The sequence below is a fragment of the Malurus melanocephalus genome, unplaced genomic scaffold (genome assembly GCF_030028575.1).
Source record: "Malurus melanocephalus ecotype Western Australia unplaced genomic scaffold, MMel_1.1 scaffold_94, whole genome shotgun sequence".
Taxonomy (NCBI): domain Eukaryota; kingdom Metazoa; phylum Chordata; class Aves; order Passeriformes; family Maluridae; genus Malurus; species Malurus melanocephalus.
Window position 1 is genome coordinate 2,022,660 of NW_026623326.1, and position 21,223 is coordinate 2,043,882.

Below are 21,223 nucleotides of genomic sequence, written 5' to 3' on the forward strand. Positions count from 1 at the left end.
GATGGGATCGTTGGGATTGTATATGGTTGGTCTTTCTGTATGATACAGACTTCAGTTGAGTTTGTGCAGCCAGCCAGGTAACTCAGGAGAGTTCCTGGAATGTGAGTGTGGTGGCTGATCTGCTGTGAGGAAATTGGGAGCAAGGCTGGAGGGCTGAGGGCTGGCAGAGAGCAGCAGCAGTGCTGGCACCAGGCTGAGTGTGTTACACACACAAAGCACAGTCCTGCTCCACAGATACATCCTCGGGAAGATCTGTCAAGGATACTTTGTCCCTTGCTTCAGAAACAGTAATTTAAAGGCTTATTAAGCATTATTTGAATGATTGTGAATGTACAGCAAAATGCTGAGAAAATGCATTTGAACTAAATGGTAAAATGGACTGAGTTGTAACCCCTAAAAAAATTACTGGCGTGCAGAGTCTTTTTGCATATTTTCCGTTAAAGCTTTTGTAGAGAGGTTGTCAAATTCACCTGCAGCCCCCTATAAAAAGTTCTGACTGAGAACAGGAGTGATCTCAGCCAATGCATCTCCAGCAGCAGTTGTTGGTTACCTCAAAAGAAACTTCTTTCTCCCTTTCTCAGAAGTGTCCAGCCCCTTTCCCTGTGTGTATTCTTTTCCTACAATGTGCAATGCTGGACAGAACCTTTGATCTGTAGTCTCAGTGTGATGTGGTTCCTGCACCAAGACAGTCCTGGGAAGGATAAAGGGGGTTTCCATTGTACAGTATAAATTGGATTGTGTATGCTGATTGTTATAGTTCAGAAAGCCCCATGATCACTAAAATCTTCACCTCCTGGATATCTAATTTTCCAGCATTCMGTTTCTTTGGCTCCATTTCACTGGCTAATTAAATTTTTCAGCCTTGATTTCTCTTGCTGGCTCTTCTGGCTGTTCACAGCCATCCCTGAGCATGAGTTTAGGAGGAAACAGGAGCCAGCTWTCACAGCAGCTTATTTCACTGTTATTTACAACTCATTTGAGTGTCCCATTCTAGGTTTATAACACTGGCAGAATCTTTCAAGAGAATTAGCAGCATGCATGAAGGTACAAGATGTTTAATAGCCCTCTCACTGACTGAGAGCTAACACTCAGGTATGAACTTCCTTATTAGAAATAAGTGTTACAGAGATTTTGAGATTGATTTGAAAGAAAGAAATGGTGACAAAAAAATTCAACCTGTTCTGTTCATAAGCTGGAATCCTGTAATGTTTCACGCTTAGTGAGCTTTTGTTTCTCTTTTCCACCTATACTGAGTTTTCCAACTGCATGTCAYTTCATTTTAAGTAAAGGAATGCTCTAAGCTGTTCTGGGCACCCTGTGTTTTGGAGCTGAATTCCATTGTTGCTCCAGATATTTTTGGGATTCAAAGGAGTCAAAAGCACTGGAGCAGAATCATCACTGTGACAGTCCTTTCACACTTCAGTGGCTCAGGTCCCCACTAAGCCAGCACGGCATCTCTRTCTGTTGTCAAAAAAATGGGGTGACGGTGTTGTCATTTTKCCCAGCATCAGCCAAAACCAAGGCMTGAGAAAGAGGAACAGCAAACTTTCTGCTTATCTGATCTGTAGAAGTGACAGTTCCATTCACCCTTTCCTGCCTTAGTCTGCTCCCAGACTCTCTTMCACTGTCACATCCAGTCCTCTGCCCCTCAGCCTGCTCAGAGTGCTGTTACCATCGGCATTCCTGGTGCCCAGTCTCTGGTGGGTGCTTTAGAGATCTGGTCTCACCAAATCTATTATCACTCCTTTCTTTCTACACTCACACACATTCCCTCTGCATCCAGGAATTACAATTTTTTTAATTCCTTCCTGTATCGTATCTTACCTCTCATCTCTCTGCTAATTCCAGCTGTATGGCTGTCACTTTTTTTCTCTTGAAATGAGGTAGATGCTGCCTTTTCAGTAGAAATCTGCTCTGTGCCTGTGTGTTCTTCCTGTCCTGGCTCACCCCCATGCTCTACCCACTCTTCTCACCTTTGCTTCTCTTCCTACTTGCACCATCATTTTTGTTCCAACCTGCCTCCTACATTTGCTTGYTCTTCCCAGGAATCTTTACTCTTTTTCAGATTCCTCTCAAGCCCACTCTCTTTGTGTTGATAGCTTATGCTCCCATGATAGAACATTCTTTCCTCCTCCTCATATGCCCTTCCTCAGCCCATACTTCAGAATATCAGCTCCTATGTGATTCATTCTCCATATAGCATTTATCTTCTTTCATTTGATTCCTCACTTCCCCTCTCCACCTCCTTMAACTGGCAAACAAAATTATCTGGTTGGCATTAAACAACATGATTTTAGATGCTGAACACTGAATTAAGGCCAAACAAGCAGCATTCAAGGCTCAGCAGCACCATTTTGTAGAWGATTTCAGCAGCAGCAACATAAAAAAATATATACTTAAGGATTTAGATAAGAAATTAGTGTAGATGTAGAATTGTCTGCACAGCAGCTGCTGCAGCTCTGGCAGGCTCTTTGCCCTAATTCACCAGCAAGCATGTAGGCATGAGATGGCTGGACTGCTCCTGTCGTTATTATTACTGCTGCTGCTTTTCACCTGTGAACCTCTTCTCTGTACCTCTCATTATGCTCCAGGATTGAAGAGCATGTCCCTCTCCATTTGGTCACATTTCCTGCTGATGTTGCAGCATGATAAATCCAGGAGGCAGCAAATGCAGCAGTATTGCAGCAGTGGGAATTTGGAGATATTAAGTTGCTGCTTTAGGAGGATTCCTGCCTAAAGAGTTTGTGGTCTAGACTGTGGTCAGTGTGTCTGCATGGAAAACAGACCTGGCTGCCATAGTCTGTGTATCCATAATTGCTCTGTGACATTCMCATGGAGCTCACACAAACCCAGCATTTGCTCACGTGCTTCCTCGCTTTTTCTGATAAGGATATCTCAGATATTTCACGTCACATTAGATCAGTTCACTGCCAGCATTGCTACTTGTCCTGCTATCATGGCAGCTGGAGCATCTGTTTCTATGGAAAAATGACAAAATGTGCTTCCTAGGCTCATTTGGAATCAACAGCTTTGTCATGTCTTTCTCTCATCAATACTCCTGGGTCCTTTGATCTTCCTTTACTAGGGAGCTGTTTCTTGGTCACTGACCTTGTGTGACCCACAAAAAAAGGAGCGTGGCTCCTTCCAAGGAGTTGGATGAAGTGTGGCTGACAATGAGGCACATGTGCAGCTTTCCTTGGAGCAGTGTGRCAACCAGGGGGTGAGTCTGCTGCTTGTGCTGGTGTAGAGCTGCTGTTCTTGCTCTCACAACCCTTCTGCTTTGGTGCAATTTCTTTTCTGAAGCCACAGGAGAGCAGGGCCGAGCTCAGGTCTATTACAGCAGGGCTTCCCTTCACTCACTGTATGTGAGGGTTGCTGAGGTGTATTTAGAATCACAAACACTGGGAAGTGAAGTGAATAAAATATGAAGTGCTGTCAGTTGTTCCCATCAAAAAACTAGCACATGAACAGAGGAAACTAATCAGCCATTCTTCTTTGTCTAAAGGGAATGAAATAAGTTCATGGCCAAGTGAGTCTCATTTATGAATTCCTGACACAGGCCCAGTACAACTGGGTCGTGCCACAGCTTAGGAGAACAGGACACTTCTGTTTGATGCAGTCCAAGTTTTATCAGAGATACCAAGACCTGACTGGTCTGTGAAAGCATCCATTTTTTAGACTTAAAAAATATATGCCTGTACTTAACAGAGCTGCCTAATTGCATCTTCTTCCTCAAGAAAAAGATAACATTTTCCCTGTACCCAAGTCAAACCATTAAATTCAGACTCTGGTGCCATTTCCAAATGGTCCTGTTTGAAGTACAAACAATGCTGGGATTTTACAGCTTTGTCTGTACAGACAGAAAAGGAAATGTCTTAATGAGAAATGCAAAGCAGCGTGGTCTCTGGAATAGGGCACCAGATTGGGATGGAGGAAACCTGGGTTGGTTGTTATCACAGCCCTKCTATTGCTTCTTGCCTGAGTGTGCTTTAGATTCCCTGCTAGCCATCTGTTTGTTACTCAGAGCAATGTACCCAGCCTTGCTGTACCCACTTAGCCTGAGAAATTTGGTGGTTTTCCACCTCTTGCTGTGCCTGATTCCTTCYTCTCTTCCCGTGACCTGGCACATGGGATGACTGTCGCTCCTKCAGCAGGACCCACTCAAAGGCTGCTTCCCTCCTTCCTTGTTCCCTCAGCTGGTGGCTGTTCTCCTGGCCTGGCAAGGCTGGCACTCCCTCTGACAGGTTTGTTACTGCTGCACGTGTCTGACTGTCCAGAGCTGCTCAGGTGMAGGCTTATTCTCTGCTCCTGGCCCTGACAATGTGACACGGAGCACTGTGGGCTGGCCTTGCATCCCATGTTTTTTATCAGCTCATGTCCTCATGCCCTGTACCATCSTCACCTCTTTAATGGTAACCACTGATTTGATCAGGGGAGTGTGGATAATGGAACAAAACCCCTTTTATTATATTATCCACAAAGGACAGGCAGATATTTAGGTGCAGCTCTTCCTGTGTGTGGAGCCTAGTGGAAGCTGGTTGCCCTCATGAGCTCGAGCAGTACTGCTTCCTGGAATGGAAATTATTGTAGATTCAGTAGTGAAAACAGTATTGATCAGTGTCCCTTCTGCAGCCAAGTGGAGAAGTTACTAAGAGAAAGCTCTTCAGATTCACTTATGTCACACGCTTTTCCATTAAAAAGAGAAGAAAGGAATTTACGTTGAACTTTGTGTTACTGTCATRGCTGTAGGAACCTGCTCTCACTCTGAATTAATCCTGTTATTTGTAGTTTGAAATGAGGTCAAGATCACCTCACTTTTGATTACTGTTAGCTGAGCATCTGTCCCTAAATGTAAATGTATCCAGTAAAACTCTTCTCCACTGTCTACTTTGAACAGCTCTCTGTAACTGTTAAATTTGCCAATAAGTCTCCACAGCCCAGGGACTCCTGCTGTGATATGTGAATGAATCAGAGGCTGCTGGAATCGGGAATCGGGCCAAAGACAGTGTAGAGATAGCTATTATTTAAAGGTAATTGAGTGGAATGGGCAAAGGAACAAGCTGAAGAAAATATAGAAGCCCCTCAGGATATCCAGGCTCTGCGTTTTACCCTGCAGCTGARTCCCAGGTTCTTCATTGAGTAAGTTTGCTTTTCTGCTTCTCTCAAAAAAAGAGCCTAAAAYGTGCATTTTTTCCTTCTAGTACAAAACTGTGTGTTCCTGTCCATTCTAATGAGAGAAGGGCTGAGGACTGGTCTATTTGGGTCATCTTCCTAAGCCTGTCTTGGATATAATGTTTTTTCTGCAAAGAAAAGCTGAATAGAAAATTTTGAATYCTGCCTCCTTGGGAAGTTAAGCATCTCACTGCACACAGGCCCCGAAGAGCACTTTGAGTGAGAAGCAGAGGACTTTTCACTGCATCACAAYGTGCACAATGGGGACTGTAGATACCTACTTTTAGCTCTCCTGAATCTAGCTATGAGGAATTGACCTATTAAGCAGAATTAAGGCATTTATTTAATAATTTTAAATCTAAGACTTGTATTCTGYACTGTACGACTTAATTCCCATTTCCCTTGTCCCCCCTCCCTCATTCATTGTCACTGGCATGTTCCCTCTTTTTTGCCTGCAGTAGCAGAGCCTGGGCTGAGGTGAGACCAGGCTGTTTAGGTGGAGACTAGATCTTGCTTTAATTTCAAAGGCAAAAATGGAGGACTTTGATACCAGCTGGAGAAAGATGTAAAATGCAGAGGATACAATAAATGGACTGCTAAAATYATCAGCCTGTGTGTCACAGGAAGCAGAGAAAGCAAAGAAGATTTTGCACGTTCCCAGGAGTTACAAGCAGGTCTTTCATTACAGCCAGGTAYCATTTGTGAATCTGCAGGTGATTCACCTAAACCTTGAGTGTGATGTTTTTGTGTCGTGCATTACATCTGTGATATGTAGTGTGTTGCAAAATGATTTTAAAAACATTCAGGACATTTTGGGATTGTGTGGTTRTAGGGTGTTTTGTAATTCTGGAAGCTTTATTTTTTCACTTAATTTGATTATATTAAAAAACATTTTCTCTACCATCAATGAGAATACAGTGGGTCTTCTCTTCCAGTGTCCTTAGGGATGTGTAAGGGAAAAGGAAGGTGRCAGAATTCTTGCTGGACTGATAATCTTTTCATGGATCCTCACCTAAGAAAAATGTAAAGTGTGACCATTAAGTGGGCAGGATCTGGAGTGTACTGAGGCTGTGGTTTGAAGGTTTCTGGATCAGAGTTAAAATGTGAAGTATTTTGTGATTTAAACATTGTTTGAGATTAAAATATTTAATTGATCCTGAGTGAATACAGTGTTGTCTTCTGCCCATGAAGGTTACAGCAGAGTTGGATGCCTGGAATGAAGATCTGCTGAGGCAAATGAATGATTTCAATACTGAGGATCTCACTCTGGCAGAGCAGCGATTGCAGCGTCACACGGAGCGGAAATTGGCCATGAACAACATGACCTTTGAAGTCATCCAGCAAGGGCAGGACTTGCACCAATACATCATGGAGGTCCAGGCTTCAGGTGAGCAGAACAATTTGATCTCTATTTTACACAGAAAAAAACCTCAGGACAAAACAAGGAAACACTCAAGATCCCCTCATAGGTATCAAGCAAAAATACTGCAGTACATAACAAGTAAATCAACTTTTAATATAATTATACGCAATATCTGTCTCCCTGCTCCCAGAACTGTTCCACAAGTTTTGGGAATTTTGATTCAGGATTTTATATAAAAACCTGCTGTTTCTATGAGACTGAAACTCATTSAGGAAAATGAAGYTKGCTTTCAAGTTCCATTCAGAAAGTYTCACAGCTGCAGGGTGGAGTTTGTGATTGACTCTAAATTGGATGGAGAGGGGAGGGCAAGACAAGCTCCTTGTCCTTGTTCCAGCTCAGACTCCACTGTAGTCATGAGTTACAGATCTTTGAACTGGGCAGTCAGACCTCAGGTCTGGAGGAATTCTAGTCACTCTAGACTCGTAAGGTTGTGAATCTTACTGCAAAAAGGCTTTAGTGAGAGTCAAAGTGCCCAGATGTGCTGGCTTCACTCTCTGCAGCCTCAAGTACCTTTTCCTTGGGCCCCATTTCAGGGTGCAAACATCCCCAGGGAAAGAGASAGAGGAGTAAGGGGAGAAAGAATCTAGTTATCTAAGAGTCCTCTGGGAGAGAATCCAAGTATGAGAGCCTTGAAATCAGTCATGAAATGGAACTCTCATTTCCAGCCAGTTCTGCTTGGAATTGTTTTGTGTGACAAGGGAATATGATGAGCTATACTGGAAGTCTCCTTTTCCAAGTGCACTTTAAAGTTAAAGGTAGCAACTTTGTGTAAAAAAGCCCTTTGAGATGTGCTCTTAAATGAAAGTCTTGATTCATTTGGATAGGGAATCTGTCTGATTTTACTCTGCTTCTCAGCGTAAGATCCTGTTTCTGATATATCCTAAGAATCAGGATTTTTGTATCCTTGCATTTTGCGTTTGGARAGGAAATACCATAATTCAGATTAATCACTGCATAAAGCTCAGAAGTGAATATTACTTGTGAAGTGCTTTGTCCTTCTAAAATGTTTGGAAAGAGTGCAGTATAAGAGCAGTTCCTGTTCTTTCCCTCATTTGAAATAAAAAGGATTTTATGGTTGTATTCTTTGGAAGATATTTTACATCTAGGCATTTGCCTTCAAAACAATCTGGCAGTATCCAGACTGATTTGGCAGGCTGCACTCARCAGAGGCTTGAGGACTGCTTCAAGAGTGTGTTGTGAGCGTGATAATTTGGTGCATTCTGTGAGCCTCTCTGAGATCTGCCCACGCAATGCCTGGCCCTGTGCTTCAGCCTCCCTGCTTTCTGAGTTAGAAAACTTCTTCTAATACATTGGTTAAGAAGTTTGTACTCTTCTGTTTGTTTTTTTCATCCTGAAAGAATCATGGGTAGGAATCCATGGGAGGTAAAGAATATGATCCAGARCAGAGCACAGTCAGGAGCCTCAGTGACTGACTTTCAAAAAATAAAAAAAATAAATAAATTCTGTGTTTGTCAAGAAGTTAGAAACAACTTCTTTTGGATTGCTGACAGAAGGTTAGCAACTCAATGAATTGACTTTTAAAATGTTTTTGTAAGATTATCTAAGATCCCTTTCTATGAAGCCTACCCAATAAAAATCCACTGCTCCCAAAAGCAGGGGAGCAGAAGTCCCATGGGGATGAAGAGTAACTGTAGTTAATCAAAGGTAATGGCCATGGCTGCTATGCATGGAATGCTAAATGCTGGGAGAATGGAAAAATAAGGGAGAAAGCCCTTGGGAACCTACTGCTTCTTACTTCAATAAAGGACAGTTATACATCATAAAAAAAGGGATTTAATTTTACTCCCTCTTCCTGAATCCTTTGTCATAGCTGTTCAGTGCATAGAGTAAGGGATGATTATTCCTAATTGCCAGAGCTGAAAACTTGCAGGGGTTCTGGGAAATCAGCTGCTATTGCTGCTTCCTATTGTACACTGTCACCACTGCTACAATCAAAACTCAGCTGTAGCTGCAGAAGATAAAGCCAAAAAAAAAGTGATTTTCAGAGCCATTCTACCCAAACAGCCACCCTTAATTGACCAAGTTTCTTCCCTTTTCTATAACTCTCTTTGAGCTTTATTCTTTTCAACATGCCACACAGGAACTGACTTGATTTTGATCACTCCATCGTTTGGCTTGGAGGTCTTTAAGTGAGCAAATCTGTCAGATGAAATTACATCCAGGTGTTTCCATTTCTGATGTCTTTTTCACTAGGAAGTCTTCTGGAGATAGAAAAAGAAGATTTTAGACATTCACCCATTATTTTTGCRTATCTGATGCAGACTTGGAGCACTGACCCTTACCAGTCTGTAGAATGTCTGGAAATCCCTGTGAATATTCCCATGTTGGTACAATAAATCCAGTGGTTCTGTGATGTGCCAGGTCAGACTCTGTGGATATTGAGGGCATCTGTGCAAGTCCACAATTTGCAAAGTTCCATACAGCTCAGGATTATGTACCTGTGATTCCTTCTACAACTCCAGCACGTCTGAGTGAGCCTGGGTTAGCCTGTTTTCACCATCAGAMTAATTAGTTTTTAAAGGAATGTTTGGTTTTGTCAGGGAGTAGGTAAGATCTGGAAGTCAGTTTGCGTTTCCTGAAATTTTGCAGTMCTTGCAAATCGTCACTAAAATCTGTGTCAATCAAAGCCATATTTGCATGTAGAGAATATTATARCAGTATTCCCAACAGGAGTGGAGTTTTTAATGAGCAAGGACTTTTTATTTCAGGGAACCTATCTGCTATTTTTCCTGTTTGATTGTAGCTCTATGGCTGATGGCAAAGCTAAATATGTGGGTAAATACTCTCAGAAATGGTTATTGATTTTTTTTTTTTTTTTTTTTTTTTTTTTTTTTTTTTTTTGTGCCTAACTTGATATGTTGAAGGGGCTGTTTCCAAAAGTGACAACTTGGATGTTTCTGAGAAATGCATTTTCCATGGAAAGTTTAGGTAATTAKTCAGGAGTGATTTAGCACTTGGATCCAAGCTGTGGAGATGRYGTRCTCAGGTMRTTTATTAGCATATGCACCTTCRTTAGTCTGATTTTAGGTATTAAAAGCAGYTACACTTCAATAGCTGGTTAAYTGATTGCACAAATTTATTTGATTATTATAGTCCATTTGCATTGTCAGTATAATTGTTGTAATGAGGCCCATTGTCAGTATAATTGTTGTAATGTTGGGAGTCTCTTAAGGTTTTTAGAGCTCCCTTTTTCTGTTAGACAAATTGGTTCCAAGTCAAACCTGAAATACACTGTAGAGCTGAAGCTGGGGACATTTATTCAGTACCTACCTGATATATGTAAAATTTAAAGTCCTTTTTCCTTCTTGATCATCAAGCTAGCATTGTYCACCTCTTTTCCAAGTGTTGCACTGCTTAGAAGGGAAGCAGAAATCTATTTCACTTGGTTTGTGTTGTCCTTTGTAGTTAATTATAACTGTGATTTATATTGCAAAGAAGAGAATATAAACTCTGTGTTCAGAGGCTCCTAATATTTCAGTCTAAAGTGGGTTTAAAGCAGTTCCAGGATAGTTTTGTACAGGTTACAGTGCACTACCCCTTGTCTAGACTGAATTGTATCTCACATGGCAAACAGTTCAGGTGTCACTAATGGATGTTTTGYAGGATGCCAGTGTGGCTCAGTACTCTTTCCTGTAGGATTCTTTAGAAACATTTTCAGTTYAATATCATTCACTTGACATCTGCTGCACAGTTTGAGACATTAGAAGAAAATGGCAACTGAGTTCATTTTCTCAGAAAGTCAGCTGTGCTTTTCTAGCTGTCAAAACACAATGTAAAGATAATATGTATGGAATTATCCTGGAAACAGGACTTTCCATTTTGCCAACCAATACTTGAGAAGAAAAAGCGCTGCAGAATAAATCTGCGTGACATATGACAAGCAGGAAAGGGCAGATCATTCATCATGGGGAGCACACGGTGCCCTTGGATGGCATCCCAGGCAGTTCCCTGGTTGCTGCTGATGAGTTTGCATGATCAGAGCYGCACCAGCTGAGTGTGCAGGAGGGAAAGCTGTGCATTTAATATCCAATAGGTGCGGGGAAGTCAAGCATACAAAAAGCCATCATGTCCTCGGGATACAGAACCATATGCAGGCTAATTGCAGCAACAATGCCTGGTGTCTGGCAATTGAAAGGAACTTCACTCCCAAGAATAGAAACATATATTAAATTTCCAGTTTTAAATGGGAAGCCAGGGGCCATTCCACTTTATTTGGTAATGAAGGAACTGTTTTGTTTTGGCTGGGAAGGGGAATAAGCCAATCATTTGCATTCCCATGTGCTTTTTTTGACAAAACCAAGAACCCGGAAAAGGGGATAGGGTTAGTAATAAGGTCATATTTATTTTGTGTGCTGTCCTGTGTASATACTGCTGAATGAAAGTCATGAGTCTCTGAGGAGGATAAAGGGAGAGGTAAAGACAACTTTCTAAATGGGTTTTTWAAATAGCATCCAAGTCTTTTTTCAGCAACTTCTAATTAATAACTTCTATTAATATTAATAATTAATTAATAGTTTCAGCAACTATTCTAATTAATATTTTTACATTATTTTTAATGTTCTATTATTCCTTGAAATCAAATGGCTTTGAAGGAAAGTGCAGTGTTTTCTCAGCATTACTGCAATCACATTATTTTTATATTAGCTTCCTTATCCTTCCTGCTTTGGGGCCRGTGGCAAAATTCCAGTAGACTTTAATAAGGGAAGAGATCTTTATTAGTTTATAATCCTGGGGACTGCAGTAACGTGGGGTGACAGCACATTTCCTCCAGGCCAAACCTCCCCCTTGTGCTGGCAGTGAACCACAGTCCGGTGTCAGCTGCAAGGAAGGTGTGAAGCTCACGCTGTCTCATGTAACCACCACACACAAGGCTCCCAGTGTCAGAAAAACATTCAGGAGATACAAAGAGCCTCAGGAAGTTTTTATTTCAATCTCCTGATCAAGTCAGGGCCAGCTATGAAATCAGACCAGGCCTTTGAGGCGTTTATCAATTTGACATAGGATGCAAGGGAGGGGGCTGTGCTACTAAGACACCTTTTCTCTCTGATACGTGGGGATTGGATGAAAGTCTATCCGTGGAATAATTCTGAATGARCTAAAGTCTGATTTAAACTAATTCATTGTTAATGATTCTCACAAGCATCCAGATGGAAAGAAGTTTTCCCTGTGGAGTTCCCTGCACTTGWAGCACTACTGTACATCTGGTGGCTAGAGTTTACTTCCTGGATTTCACTTTTGTATTTTCTTCCCCATTTGTTTTCTCCTTTAGATTTTTTTTTTAAACATGCATTTCTAAATTATGTCTATGACTTACCCTAAAAAAGAAAAATTTTTTTCTGTCTTTTTTCAATTTTATGTTCATGCAAGTTTTTGAGCAACACTGTGGTTTAACTCATGTCCTACTGGCCAGATGTTGATGATTCAGTTGAGCAATGATCACCAGAGAATTCCCAATCTGTAGMAAAATGTGGTGATGAAGAGTAGGAAGCTGGGAAAGCCAAATATTACATGTGAGAAAGAATTACTCGAAGAGTTGCAAATCCATGTGTTAGGTGGCAAAAAAATTTGAAGCTTACATTTATGCAAAATTGAAATTTCAATTTCTCTGTGCTTGTTACAGGCATCGAGCTGATCTGCGAAAAAGACATTGATCTTGCGACTCAGGTTCAAGAGCTGCTGGAATTCCTTCATGAGAAGCAACACGAGCTGGAGCTTAATGCTGACCAAACTCACAAGAGGTTAGAGCAGTGCCTGCAGCTCCGGCACCTCCAGGCCGAGGTCAAGCAGGTGAGAGATTTTTAACCACACGTGAGGGGCTTAAGGGGGTTTTGGGGTTTTCAGCCATTGCACACATTCAAACTGCTGAGCCAGRGTCTGCTGAGGGACAAACCTTTAGGTGAGCAATCTAAATCCCCCCTGCCTTAACAGTGCTTGATTTGCTGACAAGTTACAGAGTGGCCCTTTGCAAGAAAGGAGTGTCTATGCTTCCCCAAGTGTGCATGTTTTGGGGTTTGTGATTCGTTGTGGGAATTCTGTGCAGAACTGACCCCWTAACTTCTCAGCTGGCAAAGCGGTCTCAAACTCCAAGTGTTCTGGGAATATAATTATTTGATTTGTGATCCAGACTTAAGCTGAGGTGAAGAACAGGCTGAAAGCAAAGGAAACTGAGCTCTGAGAACTAAGAAACATTTTGGTAGTTTTACCTTTTCATTTATATATCTGTTGACCTGCGGAAATCCTTAACATCTTATGATTGAAAAAATTCTCTCAGTGGTATCTAGATCCTAGGACTTGTTTAGACATCTCAGTATTATTGTATTGCCTTTCTTTCATATTCCATCCTAGCAGTCATGTTCTGCCTCCCTTAGTTTTCCCTAATATTTAATGTGGATGCCTCATGTTTCTTTGTTTTCCGTTGCTGCACAGGATAACATTACACTTCCTGCTTCCTTGCCCATGGGTGGCTTCACACTCCAGTGTATGTCTGGATTTTAATTGAATGGTCTTGATTTCATCAGGAAAGCCAAGAATATTTTTCCAGACACCTGAATTATTCAGTATTCCATTTTACTTTTACAAATAGGTGGGTGGAGRGGTGTTCAGATACTGCAAGGTGTTCATGAACAAGATTTGCTCATTTGTTTACTTACACACACACACATGCTGAATGCTCAGGACATAGGATCATAAATACTCACTTTTGAAGACAGAATAACTGAGTGATGATTTATCTGAATTGTTTCATCATTGCTGGCAAGAAAAGATCCTTCACACTCAGCTGACAGCACCAACACCAGTGCCTACATTTTCTTTCAAAATCCACTTTGATGTGGATGTTTTGCAACTCTACCTAAAACTTTCCTATTTTTTTTTTTATTTTTAAAATGTGGTCATTTTCATTTGTGATTTATTGAAGATCAACTCCTCACAAAGTTCCAGAGCTCTGTAAACTGCTTTGACTTTCTTCTGGGTGGAAAAAAAAAAAAGAAAACAAACCAAGCAAAACCCAGAAACACTCTGTGGAGTATGTCCTAGTTTTTTTCTGCAGATTCCTGAAGTTTCTTATACACAGCTTAGCTAAGCTTGGAGGTGTGTGTGTGATAGATTTATGATGAAGTACAGCCGTTTTAACTTACGACAGCAAACAGAGAGGAGTTCCATGTGTGKCAGAAAGGCTAAAGATGCAGGTTGCCCACTTGCCTTGGATGAAGTGCAGTCAGTCAGCRCTGTGGCTGCTCCTGCAGCCTTACAGTGTCAGTGCAGCCCTTGYCTTATTAACAAATATCTGCTGGTCCTTAACTGTTTTACAGCCAAAATCTACCCAAAGGAAATGGTTATAGGACTGGGCTATCTAATGCTTACTGAGAAAGAACAGCTGCCTTGAATTAGCATTTCCTTAGCAGAGCTTGGGACCATCAGAGCCTTTGTTATTATGTGACCTCTCAGCAAACCAGTAGTGAAAAAACATTTTATTTGTTCAGCTGAGTACTGAGGCCTCCTTTGCTTGTTAACCTATAAATTACCACAGCAACAGTCTCCCTTAAAAAGAGGCAGGGTAAAATATTTCTGTGTCCTCTCTGTTTGGTTTCCTGTAAATGAGTCATATTCCYAACCATTTAGTGAAATCGGGAAATATATTGATTTTGGCTTGTAGTTCATCTCCAGTCTGGTCCAGGTTTCCTTCACTTTAGTTTAGTGCATCTGARATGATGGATGATCTCATTACCAAATTGCTCTTTCTCTTGTGAATGAGTTGAGATGTGGTTGTTGCAAGACACCTCCTCTAGCTGTGTTAAGTTCTGCTGACAGAGTAAAATTGGTCAAGGCTGCTACATGTACATGTGTTTGCATTTTGATATACTGGCTCATGGAAATAAAAAGTCTTTTAACTGTCTCTATCTATTTATGTTTCATTTACCAGAGATTTCTGTTTTATATCATATGCACCAAGGGTTTGAATGCCAAGACAATGAATTGAAGTTTGGGGCCATTAAAGTGGAACAATTCCAAATGAGATGTTCTGTGAACTGCTTTAGAGTGGAAATAGTAAAGATCAGTAATTCACAAGCTCTTTGTTATTAAGAAAGATCCTGCCCAAGCCTGATTTTCCCTCATTTGAATCCCACTTATTGCTGACAGAAACTACAGAACTTGGATTGCGTACATGAAAGTAATAGCACAATAGATTTGTGGAGATCAGTTTAAAAAAACAAACTCTAATGCTGTGCCTGCAGCTGTTTGGCTTCCCCAGCCCCTTAATTTATCTTYGTATAGTTTGGGCTTTTTCTTTTTGATAAGTGTTGAACTTGACCTAATTTGCTTCAAGATATCCTCAGTGTCCCACTATAGTTGCTTTCCAGGTTGTTTTGAAGTATATTTAATCCTTTTGATGTGCTTGTTATCCATCTACTTTTGCTGTTCGGCATTAGATTTGCTTCAAAATGTATATGCCCAAGGGATGATGGGAATTATTCATTTGAGAGACACTGAATATATTTGTTTTTTCTTAATTTAATGTCAAATAGCTCCTGGAAAATTGATGCAGTTTTAAACTTGGCTAAAATTACCAGGAGCTGCCCTTGCTGGTGGTTGAGTCTGTGTTAGTGAAAGTTTTTCAAGGAAGATGCAAAGTGTCTGGAGGTGTAAAAGATTCACTTACAATGTATTGTCTTTTAAACTTAAAAGTATTTTCTCATCTGACTGGACAMGTATCCATTGCAGGGCCTTAAGTCTTTTTTAGAAATGCGAAGGAAGGCATTCTGACAGTGGACAAAAGCACTGCATGGGGCAGAGCTCTCATTTCTTAGGGGTGGCTGCACAAGGGGTGCCTCAATCTTTATTTTTCCTGTAGAGTTTGACTCTGTGTTCAGAGAAGACAGCAGAGTTCCAGGGGAAGAAATKATGAGTTTTAGGAGTATTTGGTACTATTATTTAATTACAGAGAATCCCTGTGCAGGAGCATGGCCTCTGTAAAGCAAATTGGAGTCAAAGGTGGGAGTTGTTTCAGAGTGTGGTGGTTGCCCTGTTAAACAGCCCATGCCTTGCAGGGAARCCCTTCTCCAGTAACAAGTGTCTTTTACAAGAGATCCTGTAAAAGTGTTTCATCTTCTCTGTTATTAAAAATAAAAAATTGTTAGGCTGTAAAGGAAGGTCTTTGAAGATTTATTGAACTCCAGAATCATTTAATCACTGCTTCTACAAAGCTAAAATAAGCTACAAAGATAAAACGTGTAATTTGTAGGAAGTTTCTGTTTAAAGCAATCTTTTAGGGTTGTCCTGCCTGCACGTTGCTGAACAGTGGTGAATCTATTAATGCAGGAAATGACTGCAGAAATGTCTTGGTGCTGTTTTAGGAGGTTCTTTATATATTTTAATGAAAAGGTATTAAGCAGTATATGAGTAGGAGTCAATTTGTGAGCTGGTCTTGTAAACCAGATACAAACATGTAAATTCTCCCTTTCAGCCAGTTCTCTATTTTAAACCAGGGACACAAGGAATGTCTCTGCAAGTGACTGGTTTTTGTGCTTAGACTTAAACTCAGTTGCACAACCAAAGTTTCTTTTCTCCTTACTGTATGTAAACAGCGCACACAAGTAAAAACATTACCATGAAAATAAATAATGAGGCTCTGATATTTAAGTGCCAGACTTGTGGAAGTAGAAAGGGGTCACTATTTAAATTCTTCCACGCAACATTTGCTAGTGTTACCAGGGCCTGGAAGGGGAAATGTGGGAGCCCCACAATGAGAGGAAGGAGAGAGTGGAGCTGCTCAGGGGTGACAGCAGCCTTGGTCAGGAGCAGTGCTGTCAGCATTGCTGGCACATGGGGTCCATCAGAGCTGAATTGCTTTCCTCTGGGTGCTTATGAGTCTGCATCACACTTGTGCAGGGGGATGAATGTGTGTTGTTAACACTAGAGGAAACCTGGCTGATTAGCTATGAGGTCCCTCTTCCTAATSAAGTTGCTTTGTTTTAAGACTGAGTTTCCATAGATTTTTTTTTTTTCTGATGTTTTATTATTTAGAGACTTAGATATTTGTGTGAAATGTGTGTCAGACTGTCTGTGGCAATTTTTGAAAAATCAAGCTGAAATAAAAGCTGTTTCACAGAGGAAAAATAATGCTATATTTTTAGCATCCATGCTCTGTGTTTTCTACTTTCCAARTGGTCCATGCCAGGCTGTATTGGAGAATGTAAAATGTGAAAGCATTTTGTTTCCTCATGGTGTCCTCAATTCAAGCCTTTCCCAGGTACAATGATCCTTGATTAATGTCAGCATTTGGTACCATGTGGTTGGTAATAATGTAGGGTTTAAGTCTGATGGATTATAGAAAATGCCAGCCAATGCAATTGCCATATGATAACTCGATTGCTTTTCCTTTAAATGTGTGATGCATTTCCCACAGGAACAATTACACCTGCTGATGAAAGAGAAATGAACAAAATGAAATCTTCCACACTGTTGTACTGAGCAGAATGTAATTTTCTACAAATTGGGGTCAGCTACATGTATGGATGTCTCACTTTTTTCTCCTAGGGAAAACTCATTTTCTTACCCTACRGGGAACTGAATGGCACTAACTAGGGTGATGCATGTAGGGATCTAGGGATGACAAATAAAACAACAGAAAATCCCTGTTTCTTTCAGGCAATTTAATGGATCACTTGGAGAAAATGATAGTACAAAAGGGAAATTGCTATGTAGACTATTGCAGTAAAGACAATTTTGGAAATCATGAGCTAAATTTAGGGCAGTGATTGAGCAGTCAGGGTTTCCTGTGCATCTGTGAATTGGAYTCAGCAACTTTCTGGCTTTACTGGACTAATTTGACACCTTCACAAGTGGAAAATAGGCTTTGAGGGAAGAACTTACRCTTGTGTTCTGGGTGCTAATTCCCCAAACACGAGTCTTAAAATAGCAGAAAATGTTGCTGCTTAAATGAGGGAGTAAAACCTTGATAGATTAATTATGTACATTTAGGATTTGATTCTGCAGTCATTATAGCATGGATTGCTTGTCTACAAATAATTTGAACATCTCTGAAGTAAAGCCTCTTGATTAAATACAAAATGCAAGACTTGACATTTTTTCCTAGCTCTGTGTGCAGGTGGAAACTCCAACTGCATCTTAACTCCATGCCAGATGAAACCAACTGTGTCTTCTCCTTCCTCACCCCTAAGCTCAGACTTTTGTGTGAAAGAAACACAGGCAAGTGAAGCAGAAAGGTGTTGCACCATCAATGATTCCAGCTGGAAATTTGAAAATATGTTTAAATTTCCCTCATTATGCTTTGTGGTTTTGCTCTGGGGTATTTGCACAGGGGACCATTCACTTTGTGATCAAACCTTGGAAATGAGTGCTCTTTGCTCTCCAAATATCTGTGTAAATGGATATAAATGTAAAAGTAGTTTAATTCTTCAAGCAATAACTTTTTCAGTGAGATTTTTGCCCTCTAAAACTGTGTGTCAGTAAGGCCTTATCCTAGGATTTCTTTCTCCTCACAGATTCAGCTCAAGACCGCATTCATTCAGCCAGGCTGAAGCTTTTTCTGATAGTTGACTGCATAAACCCTGATGCTGAAGCAGCCTTTCCATATCACATCCTCTCTTTGCAGGTGCTTGGCTGGATCAGGAATGGGGAGTCAATGCTGAATGCAAGCCTTGTCAACGCGAGTTCTCTCTCAGAGGCCGAGCAGCTCCAGCGAGAGCACGAGCAGTTCCAGCTGGCAATAGAGGTAACAACAASAAGTTAAATTTGCTTCTCCTTCCCAGGTCAACATCATACAAAAGGTTATTTCATGGGCATCAATCCTTTCTTGAAGGAAGGAGAGGAATGGAAGGTTTAGAAAATCAACTTATYGTTAAACTCATAATGTAGCCAGAGGCTAATAAGTAAATTATTTATCACCCGCAGCTAATTCTTCTGCTGCCAGGTATCAGCTTTTCTGTTCATGAAATGACACTCATGCATCTCCTGATAATTTCTTTGATAAAAAATTAAGAAGATTAAAATTCAAAAAGTTTGTCAAGTCAGTTTCTTCCCACATCCASAGTTTGCACATCATTTCACAGCATTCATTTTTGAATAACTTTGTTACTGTATAATGCTCTTACACTAAATCATTTTTCATTCACCTTTCCTTTCATGAACAGCAGAAAAAAAACTCATTCAACCCCWCAGCCTCAAATAATTTTGATGATAAGGCAAGGAGGGCAATTTTTAAAAATGGGCTCCTGAGCTGCTTTTGCTCCTTCTTGATCTGGAGTTTGAGGTGGCCCTTGAAAATTGAYTGTAAGTCATCCCATTTGCCTGACTCACAGGGCCAGGAGGAAGAGCCCCTGCTCTGAGCAGTTTTCCTTTGAATGAGAAGGTAGAGCAGGGCTGAAGTTTGCCCTGAGTACAAGGAGTAGAGTGSAAGATTCCTGGTTAAGCTCAGTGCTTTGTGTATCTCTGTTGTTGTGAGCAAGCCCTGCACTCACAGGATGTGCTCACATCAGTTGATRGGAAAATGTGCCATTGCTTTGTCCTGTTCCAGCTGAAAAGGTGTGTCTGCTTCCCAGTTTATGCTGTTAGCTTGTTACAGASCAAAGAACAAGCTGCAAAATCCCAGCATACCTGTAAAATAAACCAAACTTTAAACTATGAAAGTATGGAGATTGAAGAGATGCCTGAATGGGGTGGGAGGTGGGSGGAAGAGGCAGGGATGTCTCCTGGTGAACTTGGAGTCAATATGCATTATAGTGATGCTAATAAATACAGGGTTTAAATCTCAGCTAATGACTTATTTTGAACCAGCTCCACTCAGAGTATGGAAGGAGCAGCTGTTGCAGCTCCTGAAGGAAAAGGAAGAAGTTTTTTAACAATTCTGTGTGAGCTGGCTGGTATCAAGCTGTGCTGACCACATCTTGGCAGCCACCACCAGGCAGCAGTGGGGAACAAGACACCCACTGGCTGAGTTATCACAGATTCTGACACTGGGGAAGTGCTTGCATTGGTGGTAAATGCAAATCGCAGAGGGAGAAGAGGGTTACACCACAGTGAGGGGAAAATAAGTTTTCAGAAGGATAAAACACTAGATTAAATATTTAAAGTATTTAAGCTCAGTATGGGGAAGAGACCAGCAAAGCACACAAAGCAGATTGTTCTCTAWAAGCATGCTAGATGTGGAATTGATTTTCAGTTGAAATCCTTTAAAGTCTATTTCAAACAAGTATTACAATTCTAACATCAGTATAGCAGCTGGATATTAAATTTAACCAGTTGTTCTTGAACATCTTCCTAAGTTTCTGCCAAGTATTTATCCTTTTTGTTTCCTAATAGCTTTCTCTACATTACATTATTCATCAGTGTATTACCAGATGATTTCAAGCTTTTTTCCAGGTTCATGGCTTAGATCATAAAGCTATCACATGAGAATTTGTCAGCAGCAGTTACAAATGGGACATAGCACAGGGGAGTCTGAGAGATTTCAGGGCTTCTGTTCAGAAGATTAAAATCGAATACTGGACTAAAACATGTCTGAACAGAGTTACTCAGGAGGCTGTGAAGGGATGGGGGCTATTTCAGCAGCTCACAGAGGAAGGCATAGCCACCACCTGGTAACTCTGAGAGGGGCTGGTGTAGGCTGGGCAATGGGGCAGATAACTCAGCCATACCTGYGGAGTGGCTGCTGAGTAAATTGGGGAATGGTGGAGGGAATGGTTTGACTCTCCCTAGCTCTGACCTTAAAGGCAGTGGCATAAGTCTAATCTTCTGTATGAGTRAATTGACTTTCAGAAATGCATATTACAGAGGGCTGATACCTGTACCATGCCCTTCAATAAGACATCCTCATATCTTCTGGGGTYGGTGTTTTGAACAACTGCACAAGTAAAGCTGCTGATGCCAGGTCAACTGCCTGGCAAGAGCCATAATAGGGTGATTAGGCTCACAGTTTGCCARCTGTTTAGAGTTTCTTTTGGGTCTGCAGATTGGATGGGGTGCAGTCAGCACTGAGGCTGGSTGAGAGCTCAGCACAAGAGCTGAGCACCAGGCTGTCAGGATGGACCCCTGGGAACCCCACCCCGTGCTGGGGTGRCCAGTGCAGCCATCCCATCTCAGCAGTGCTTACATGTTCCAAGCTTTAATAACATGTTGCAAATGTGTGTAAATAACTGAAAACTAAAAAGCATTGCATAAAGTGACTGTTAACAGAAGATAACTCTCTGAAAATATTTCRCTCTCTCGCATCCCCATGCTCACGCCTCGCTTCACCTTTCTACCATACGTCTGGCRCATCTGTACAACCTCTCTTTCCTCCCCTCATACACAGTCCCTCTTTCATGCCACTTCCTTACAGAAGACACACCAGAGTGCCCTGCAGGTCCAGCAGAAGGCTGAAGTGTTGCTGCAGGCTGGACATTATGATGCYGATGCCATCAGAGAATGTGCCGAGAAGGTGGCCCTGCACTGGCAGCAGCTGATGCTGAAGATGGAGGATAGGCTCAAACTYGTCAATGCCTCAGTGGCCTTTTATAAAACCTCTGAGCAGGTGAGTTGGACATTGTCATTTCTGGGCCATAGCAAATCAAGTGTGAATCAGTAAAAATTCTGTCTTTGACAAGTATT

The 21,223-nt window shown here is 41.2% G+C and overlaps 1 protein-coding gene across 8 annotated transcripts in view; it reads left to right on the forward strand.

Annotated features, from left to right (window-relative positions):
* The window catches only part of KALRN (kalirin RhoGEF kinase), a 464,979-nt gene that overhangs the window by 296,527 nt on the left and 147,229 nt on the right, over positions 1–21,223 (forward strand). For 7 of the 8 annotated variants that reach the window (XM_057368584.1, XM_057368576.1, XM_057368577.1 and 4 more), the window contains exons 14-17: positions 6,364–6,559; positions 12,237–12,403; positions 18,231–18,350; positions 20,928–21,146. In XM_057368584.1, the coding sequence (XP_057224567.1) occupies positions 6,364–6,559; positions 12,237–12,403; positions 18,231–18,350; positions 20,928–21,146 (702 nt within the window). The remainder of the gene's footprint in view (positions 1–6,363; positions 6,560–12,236; positions 12,404–18,230; positions 18,351–20,927; positions 21,147–21,223) is intronic. The other variant, XM_057368578.1, reaches the window with a different exon arrangement.